Raw genomic sequence first — 10,411 nt, 5'->3', positions numbered from 1 at the left:
TGTAAAAAAAATTCAAAGTGTGTTACTATTAATTTTGGAACCAGTTAAACGCGCTTTTATTTTTTTTTTCAAAGTGCGTTGATATCGTCGATATTATAAAAAACTGTTCAGAATTTGGTCCAAAAAATTGATACTTTTATTGACATACATTAACTGATTGTTTTAACCTTGGTTTGATATTGTTTAGCTCAATGGGATATATTTAAAAAAAAAAAAAAAAGAATCCAATGCATTCTCAGCTTACTTTATAAACAGTTTCTCGATTAGAATTTTTTTTCTCATAAGCTTACGTAGTTTGACAATTTACACAAGAAAAAATCAGGAGTTTTAAATTATCCAAATATGACATAAACTGCATCGCGTAGCAATTGCCCTTTTCCTTTTTTGTCTATGCAGCAAAATTAATGTACTTCTTATCTGATACATTGGGATATGTCAGAAACGTTTACTTCAAGTTGCTGAATATCATACGTTTTGGATAGAAAGATAAAGGGTAGGCAACCTTCTTCCTGAGATCAATTACTAGTAAATGATGCACTGGTAATTGACCTGTATGATTGGTTAACCGACATCCACCCCCATTCTTAAAGACGGTTAATGAGATTTACTAGTGTTAACAATTCATCATACAATCAGCAAATTAGAAATTCAATTCCAGATTTTTCTATTTAAACATATTTTTTTAAAGTGCGTTAAGTGTTTCGATAATAAAAAATGTTGAAGTGCCTTCATAACGCACTTTGAATTTTTTTTTTCAAACTGCGTTAGCTTAGTCCTAAGTTTAACGCGTTTTATTTTTTTTAAGTGTGTACTTTTCTCAAAGTGCGTTGCCACATACGTTATTTAAAATCCACTATAAATCACAAAACTTGTGTGCTATAATTCTTTAGAAACTGTACAAAGAATGTATGGTGTATCAAATCATTTGATAATGAGAAGATGGGATAAATAAGTAAAATTAATGTAAGTAGTCAGTTTCATGTGTGTATTTCAAACCTGACAATGTAGTGAGAATCATGTGTGTCTAACTGGTGGGTCACGTGGTCTGATGTAGTGGAGTTCAGGGGAAAACCCAAATTTTTAATATAATGAATTTACGAATTATCAGCCCCCTAGGCTAATAAGAGTAGACAGTCTTTTATAAATTTGCTCAAATTTTTTCTTCACGACCCTTAGAAAATAGTGTAGTGACTCTCTGGTGAAAAGTCATGTGTAGTGAGTTTCATGTCTTTACGAGTATGTGTGTGTGTGTGTGTGTGTGTTTAATGAAGAGAGAGCAAGAGTACATGTTGATCAGAAAGTGGAATGAGAGAGATAGAGAAAGAAAGAGAAAGTACATATTAAAGAGAGAGAGAGAGAGAGAGAGAGAGAGAGAGATAATGTTTAATGAATAAGGTCAGAGATAGTGAGACAAAGAGAGCAAGAGTACATGTTGCTCAGGAAGGGGAAATAGAGACAGAAATAGACAGAAAGTACATATTTTGTAGAGAGAGGGAGAGAGTGAGAGAAAGTTAAAAAGTGAATGTTATAGAAAGAGAGAGAGGGAGAAAGAGGGAGAGATATTTTTAGCAGTGAAAGTATGATACAAATAGAGAAACAAGAGAGAGGGAGAAAGTCATCAATGTTTAGCAGAAAATGTCAAAAAGAAATTTTTCAAAGATTTAACCAAAAAAAATTATCTTCTGGTCAAGTGTTTTGATTATCTGATGATAATAGGCCATTTGTTATCTATGAATCAAAATATATTTTATAACAAATGCGGTTGACATAATTCTAAAACACTTTATTTTTATTTAACAGGTTGTGATTCAAAGATATAGACATGGACACAGCAAGCTCCACATATAGTACACATAAGTGTTCTAAGTGTCCGGGGGACACAGAATACTATTGTGTATCGTGTCCATGTGATCTGTGTCCCCAGTGTAAAGAGAACCATCTAAAAGATCTCAAAACAATAGACCATGATGTTGTGTCACACCGTGATAAAATCAACTACATCCCAACACAAGAGATATGTGTGAGACATCCTAGCCATGTTTATATAAAGTACTGTGAACCTTGTCAAGTTCCTTGCTGTAATAATTGCCAACAACATAGAAAACACAAGCAGATAGATGTTAAAACAGCCTACAAAACAAAGCAACAACAACACAGAGGAACCATTCACACCATCAGAAGTGAGGCTCTCTTTTACAGACTTGTTCTCCTGACAGGAATCAAAGCTGATGTCAAAACCTGTCACACAGAATTCTCCCTCTATCAGTCAGAGATGTTAACAAAGACCCCAAAACTGAAGAATCTCATAAACAAGGTGAGAAAAGATTTAAAGTACAATTTGTTTTGTGACTTTGATTTCAAACACAGATGTTTAAAACAGATGATAGAAATGAGCAGACATATTGTCAGCCTTCAGGAATATGAACTCAGATATGTACAGCCAGCATTCACATTCAGTGCACTACAATTCCTCGCATTCACAAAGACAGCCCTCCCCCAGATACATCTTACACTCCACACCAGCCAGCTCTCCATGACTGAGTCACTCAACAAGGAGGATGTGATGAAGTCACTGAGTGCAATCCAAATCACAGAGAGAGGAAACCGACGCGTAGGAAACCAGTGTCTGCTGAAACTGACGTCTGGTGCTGAGTTCCTTCAATCTCCCACAGTGACAGGTGTTGATCATTGTTTTCACATTTCCTGTGTGACATCAGACCGGGTCTGGGTCAGTGATAGATATGACAATCTCATGTTGACAGACACAACAGGTGTCCCTCTACATCGTGTGGAGGATTCATGTCGTGGTTTATATACAGGGTTACACACAGTGAACAGTGAGAGTGAACTGATTTATATAGATAGGAATTATAACATCAACAAATTGTCAAAGGATATGAAAACAACCACCACATTTATAGAGCGAACAGGCTCTACATGGAGACCACAGTGTGTGTACTGGTCCCCGTCCACTGGGGATCTACAGGTCGGGATGTATAAGATTGCTACAGACACAGGCAAGGTAACCCGGTACAACCAGAGTGGACAACTCACACAAACCATACAGAACGACAACACAGGACGGGGACTGTATAGTAGACCTAACTATATAACAGAGAACAACAATGGAGATGTCGTGGTTTCGGACTTTAATACTGTAGTGGTGACAGAGCGTGGAGGAAGACATCGTTTCTCCTACACAGGACATCCATCAGGATCAGGACCATTGGCACGTGGAATTTGTACTGACGCGCTGTCACATATCCTGGTGTGTGATGGTAGAACCCACACAGTACAGATGTTAGACAAGGACGGTCAGTTCCTGTCACATCTACTGATAAGACCATTAGGGATATTCACACCATGTAGCCTGAGTTATGATGTCAACACTCACCGTCTCTGGGTCGGATCACTTATCAACAACAAGGTGGTTATATACATGTATATCACCAGACAGGACGCTCTGACAGGTAAGTCTAAGTCATTATCATTGTAAATTATATAATATGTAGTTACAAGTCAGACATATATAGGATTTGATCTTTATCATTTGTCAATATAATGTAAGAACATATTGTTTGTAGACAGTCAACATCACATATGGAGATGTAAATACATGACATGTCTGTTAAATAGTCGACTCATCACATATATGTAGATGTTTTTCAGTAAAAAATGAATGAATGAATTAATAAGATACATGTATATTAATTTGTTATTAATTGACAATGATAATTGATGCGTTATAACAGACAAACATTGCTGTAACAATCATAATACAAGATGTGATGTTTGTAATCAATCTGTTCCATCTGACGGTTTGTGTCTAATGTTTGTAGATCTGAATCCAGCCACTGCTGATGTGATGGAGTCACTGAGTGGAATCCCAACCACAGGGACAGAAAAACCACAGCAAGGAAACCAGTGTCTGCTGAAACTGATGTCTCCCCCCGAGTTACTTCACTCTCTTAGAGTGACAGGTGTTGATCGTTGTTATCACATTTCCTGTGTGACATCAGACCGGGTCTGGGTCAGTTATATAAACAGAATCATCTTGACAGACACAACAGGTGTCCCTCTACATCGTGTGGAGGATTCATGGAGTGGTGATAGAGGATCACACACAGTGAAAAGTGAGAATGAACTGATTTATATAGATAGGAATTCTAACATCAACAAACTGTCAAAGGATATGAAAACAACCACCACATTTATAGAGAGAACAGACACTACATGGAGACCATGGTGTGTGTACTGGTCCCCGTCCACTGGGGATCTACTGGTCGGGATGTATAGAAAGATTACAGAGTATTCAGGGACAGGCAAGGTAACCCGGTACAACCAGAGTGGACAACTCACACAAACCATACAGCATGACAACACAGGACTGGGACTGTATAGAGAACCTAACTATATAACAGAGAACAACAATGGAGATGTCGTGGTGTCTGACTCATTGAGTGCTGTAGTGGTGACAGAGCGTGGAGTAAGACATCGTTTCTCCTACACTGGACATCCATCAGGATCAGGACTACAGCCACGTGGAATCTGTACTGACCCGCTGTCACACATTCTGGTGTGTGATGGTAGAACCAAAACAGTACAGATGTTAGACAGGGACGGTCAGTTCCTGTCACATCTACTGATAAGACCATCAGGGATATTAAGACCATACAGCCTGAGTTATGATGTCAACACTCACCGTCTCTGGGTTGGATCACTGATCAACAACAAGGTGGTTATATACAGGTATATCACCAGACAGGACGCTCTGACAGGTAAGTCTGAGTCATTATCATTCACATTAATTAGATATAGATAACTAAGACACACAGTCCGTGTTAATTATCAGTCAATAAGATACATGTTAGACATGTTTATCTGTGTGATTGTTTGTCAATAAAAACAGCTCATTGTTACAGGGTTAGCTGTATCTATTTCATTAATTAGATGAACAGTCACATGACATTGTATTTAGTTTATTATGATGAAAGGTCATTGTAATTAATATAATGAGGCATGTTATTGTAATTAGTTATTTTGTTACAAGTTAATTAAATTGGTTTAATTAATCATGTTAATTAGGTAAATATTAAAGCGTCAAAATAATCAGTTTGACCTTTTAATTTCTAGATGTAGCTCTATCATTAGTTCATTACATAAACTGTATAATATTGATTAATTAACGACTAATTAATAACTTGTTGTAGATGAACACACACCCCGTCCTGATGAGGTCGCCATGTCCATCTGAACACCAGCCATATAATGGAGATAACTTGGATATTGACAGGTTGTAAATGTTTCTGTACAAATCTAGTCTGCTCTCAAAACCACACATGTTGTTTGTCACTTTGTTCAACATCTGCAGCTGAAATTGACCTGTGTATAATTCACATGGACTGTAATACTGACTCCTGTTTACTTCACACTTTGTGATCATCCAAACATGGCGTCTGTTGCTGAGTGTGGAATGTTATACACATTTTACTTTGCTTAAAATGAATTATCATAAACATAAAACAGATATTCATATAAAGTCTATAAAAACTATTAAAAATTGCAATATATCTTTATCAATTTGAACATTTATGGTTACCATACCCCCGCTCCGAAGGAGAGGGGGGTATACTGTTTTACCCTTGTGTGTCTGTCTGTCTGTCTGTTATTATACCCCCCGCAAACAAAGTTTGGGGGGGTATATAGGAATCACCTTGTCCGTCTGTCTGTCCGTCCGGCTGTCCGTCCGTCTGTCCGTCTGTCTGTGCAATCGTGTCCAGTCTATATCTTTCTTATGGAGGAACATTGGAAGTTCTTACTTCATACAAAGATTGCTTATGACCTAAGGGTGTGTCATGACCTTGACCCAAGGTCATTTGGGCAAGGTCAAGGTCACTGGCAGAAAAAATACAAAATTCGTGTCCAGTCAATATCTTTCTTATGGAGAAACATTGGAACTTCTTACTTCACACAAAGATTGCTTATGACCTAAGGGTGTGTCATGACCTTGACCCAAGGTAATGTGGATAAGGTCAAGGTCACTGGCAGAAAAAATACAAAATTCATGTCTGGTCCATATCTTAGTTATGGAGAATTATTGGAAGTTCTTACTTCACACAGATTGCTTATGACCTAAGGGTGTGTCATGACCTTGACCCAAGGTCATTTGGGCAAGGTCAAGGTCACTGGCAGAAAAAATGCAAAATTTGTGTCCGGTCCATATCTTTCTTATGGAGAAACATTGCAAGTTCTTAATTCACACAAAGATTGCTTATGACCTAAGGGTGTACCATGACTTTTATCCAAGGTCATTTGGGCAAGGTCAAGGTCGTTAGGAAAAATAGTGCAAAATTCGTGTCCCGTCATTATCTTTCTTATGGAGAAGCATTGAATGTTCTAACTTCACACAAGTATTGCTTACGACCAAAGGGTGTGTCCTGACCTTGACTCAAGGTCATTTGGGCAAGGTCAAGGTCACTGGCAAAAAAAAGTGCAAAATTCGTGTCCGGTCATTATCTTTCTTATGGAGAAGCATTGAATGCTCTTACTTCACACAAATATTGCTTATGACCAAGAGTTAAAAAAAAAATTAGAGAAGTTGTTATTTATAGAAAATGGACGGTGAAATAGATTCATCCAATATTTTCTATAATTAGAAAAATACACGCATTATGCTTTTTATCTTAGCGGGGGGTATCAATTGTGAGCTTGCTCACAGTACCTCTAGTTCTGTTTGTCTGTAACAAACATTTCTGTCGCATTTTTCTCAACAACTGATCGTTGCCGGTGCTTAAAATTTCAACACACTCTTTGTTTAGGCAGGCCATACGTTGGAATATATGTTTGTACCTGTTAAATGACAACTTTTGTTTATTTTTTGCCTATATTTTCAAACAAATTTTCGTAAAGAATTTTTCAGCAACTATTGATCGCATATGCTTGAAATGTTAATACATTTTTTGTTTAAGCATGCCATACGCTCGGATCTATTTGTGTACCAATTGGACATCAACTTCCTGTTTAAGACGGATTTGCATATTTTGCATATTTTTTTATATTTACATCAGAGCGGGGGTATTACTAGTGAGCATTGGCTCACAGATATCTAAGTAATATCATTTTGGTGTTGATCATTAACTACATCATTCATTAGTTTGTTCTGTTTTTTGTAGATGGGACAATTTTACCTGACCATGAGGGGAGAAAATAAAATAAAACACCTTCCTTGAAATCCTTACCGATGAAGACAGAAAACCGACATTGGCTACGTAGACCACTCACTGCAATATGACGTCATTATCTTCAAGTACGCACTGACCCGAGTCACTCATGTCACCTATTACAATTTGTCTTTTTCTGTCATCGTGTAGTGTGTGTCATGCGTCTTTCCTTTACAATTTTACATTTTGAACTTCTTCTTGAAAACTACACGGCCAATTGTTACCATATTTGATGTGAAACATTGCTACAATAAGAAGAATTTAAAATAACTTGATTATCAGTGGAGTGACCGATACCTGGACCTGTTTTAAAAAACGCGCCATTATTTGAACCTGTGTTCTGTGTACATGATCTATACAGTAATTACTTATTGTACTTTCTTATCATTTTTATTTGACAGTATGTTATGTGTTTAAAATAATAATTTGTCATTTTACATTGATATCAATTGTTTGAACCGAGTTTTCCAAAGGAGAAATCCAGTTATTGAAATGGTGAAAGGGGCACGCCGGCGGGCAGCTGTGAGAAGGGTACCCCTATTGTACTGCAAATCAATTGTACATATATTAGAGATGTGCATAAAATTTGGATTTTTTGTTGTAAAGGACTATGTGCGGTATGGTCAAATATCTGCCCCCGATTTCAACCAATTTTTAAAAAGTATCGTATAAAAATGAAATCTTCACAAATCATTGTAAAGAGGATGCATATAACTTTAATAATGATTTTAGTCATCATTGCTCCCTCCCTGTTTATCTATGACGTCATCTACATGACCTAATTCCCGCAAATTTGCAAACAAATGATGATATTCTTATTTTTGCTCTATATTTTGCATTCGGAAGTATAGGGCGCAGGTCTGCTCAATTGCGATTTTAACATATATTTTTCTTCAAATAGTTATACATATTATACTAAAAAATGGTACTTGAGCAAGCCTGCGCTCGATGTTTCCCAGTCGAATAACCATCGGAAAACACCCATATTTTGCTACAAAACATCAATTTATCAAAATAATGCAATATTCATGACGTCATTACTACATTATGACGTCACTGTGGTGAAACCTTTCACACCTTTATTTCCAATATGATTTTAACTATCTTTCACCTTATTTTAAAGCTCTTTCTAAAACTTTGATTTTGGGGGGCAAAAATTGCATAAAACCGCACTTAATCCTTTATATAAAAAAAGATACCAGCTGTTGAACTTGGTCAATTTTACGCAGAATATTGCATATAGGGTACCCCCATTGCACGGATAACTCTTCATAACTCTTCATACAGTTTTTAAGATAGGTGTTGTCTTGTAGATCAATCGTACATATATCAGAGATGTGCATATAACTTGGATTTATATTTTGATTATTTATGTGTACATACACTCTACAGTAATTAGTTTTTATACTCCCTTACATGGCTTATTAATTATATCTTTGTATGAGTGTAGTAAATTCTCACCTGACAGTGTGTATATAATTCTTTTGAATGCTTTTATAATACCCTGTAATTTAGTGATGGGAAAAAGATGTTACTTAAAATTGGGGCTTATATCTGATGATTTTTTATTTTTCATATTTGCAAAGAATAAATTTGTTTATTGATTAAACATCACATTCAAAGGGGAGTAACTCAAATTTGATTTCTTCAATTACAAACGAATAAAGAGTTATTCCCCTTTTTGTAATATTTTTTAGATACAGTTTCATCTTAGAACTGGTTGTTGACCGCTGACATGTTTTTCTCTGATTAAGTTAATTGAATATCAGTAAATATAATTATAAGATTTTTAAAAATGCCCTTAATAAGAATATTATTGGTGGATTTAGCACATATCTTTATATTGATCATGTAAATAGAAAACTCGTGTTTATGTAAATAGTTTTGTTAACAATATTGTAACTAAGTTAAAGAGTACTGATTTTTTTCTTTAATTTTTTTTTCTGTCTATTTACGTTAACCATGAAATACATAATACTTATATACACATTATTTTTGGTGAGTTGTAGCAAGCTGTAGATAGAACTCAATAAATGTGATATTTATTCATAGTCTCGTCTTTTTTCTTATTAAGACAGTACTGTAATATTTGGTACCAAAAAAATATGATACAGTAACTTTATGTACAAGAACAAGACAATTATTCATTGGGACGAACCAAATAACTGACAAACCAATCTCCTTTTGGATTCACTATAGTAAGATGTTAATAGAGACTAGTCAACAAAAAATTACAAAATGATTTTTTTTATCCAGGTATTCAAAGTTGTTTCAAGAATTTCATTTTGACTGATAGGTTTCATGCTGAGTATTATTATAAAAACTGTTATTTTGATATCATATATGTCCTAAGCTGAAGATTAATCCATAATTGTAACATGCAACAAAGTCTGTTATATAAACTTTACTATTGTATAAATAGTGCCTGTTTGTGAGGGTAAATGTTGAAATTGACACCCTGAGACAACCATTGTCAACCAAACGGTGTCAATTTCAACAGTTACCCTCCCAAATAGGCGTTATTTATTTATTATACTGAATGTCTTAATTTAAAAGAAATGCTGCTTTTATATAGAAATGAAGTGAATGCTACGGCGAACCGTACGCGCATAATTTACGCACATATAACAATTCGTTGCGTTACCCGTTGCCTTTCATGTTAAATACTGAAATATGATTGGTCAAGACGCAGTTGATAATCCGTTCTTTTACCCTCAGCATTAGCGACAGACCTGGCAACGGGTAACACAACGAATTGTAACATGCGCGTTAATTATACCCGTACGGTTCGACGTAGAATTCACGTCATTTCTACATAAAAGCAACTGAGTTTTCTGTTAAATGAAGACATTCAGTATGATAAAATAAATAGTGCCAGTTTGGATGGAAACAGTTGAATTTGATACCCCTCGGAAACCATTGTCAACCTCCGCTTCGTGACAGTTGACCATGGTTTTATGGGGGTGTCAATTAAATACCGTTACCTTTTTAAACAGGCACTATATATATAAAATCACATATAATGTTACACGGAATGAGGAACTTTTACGTTTAAACTTTTAACCTGTAATTGCGCAATATAACCGCATATACATGTAACGTTACACATAATTATGCACTTTAACCGCATATACCGTCACAGGCAATCACGCACTTTGCGCATACAATTTTACACGCAAGCAGGTACTTTA

General features: G+C 35.7%; 1 protein-coding gene across 1 annotated transcript in view; it reads left to right on the top strand.

Annotated features, from left to right (window-relative positions):
- LOC128171011 (uncharacterized) overlaps positions 1–10,411 on the top strand; it is a 511,120-nt gene that overhangs the window by 170,879 nt on the left and 329,830 nt on the right. Inside the window, exon 6 of the mRNA XM_052836776.1 lies at positions 3,840–4,778. Within this exon, the coding sequence (XP_052692736.1) occupies positions 3,840–4,778 (939 nt within the window). The remainder of the gene's footprint in view (positions 1–3,839; positions 4,779–10,411) is intronic.

Source organism: Crassostrea angulata, chromosome 2, assembly GCF_025612915.1.
Source record: "Crassostrea angulata isolate pt1a10 chromosome 2, ASM2561291v2, whole genome shotgun sequence".
In the NCBI taxonomy this organism is placed as follows: domain Eukaryota; kingdom Metazoa; phylum Mollusca; class Bivalvia; order Ostreida; family Ostreidae; genus Magallana; species Magallana angulata.
This window is presented reverse-complemented; position numbering and strand designations above follow the sequence as displayed.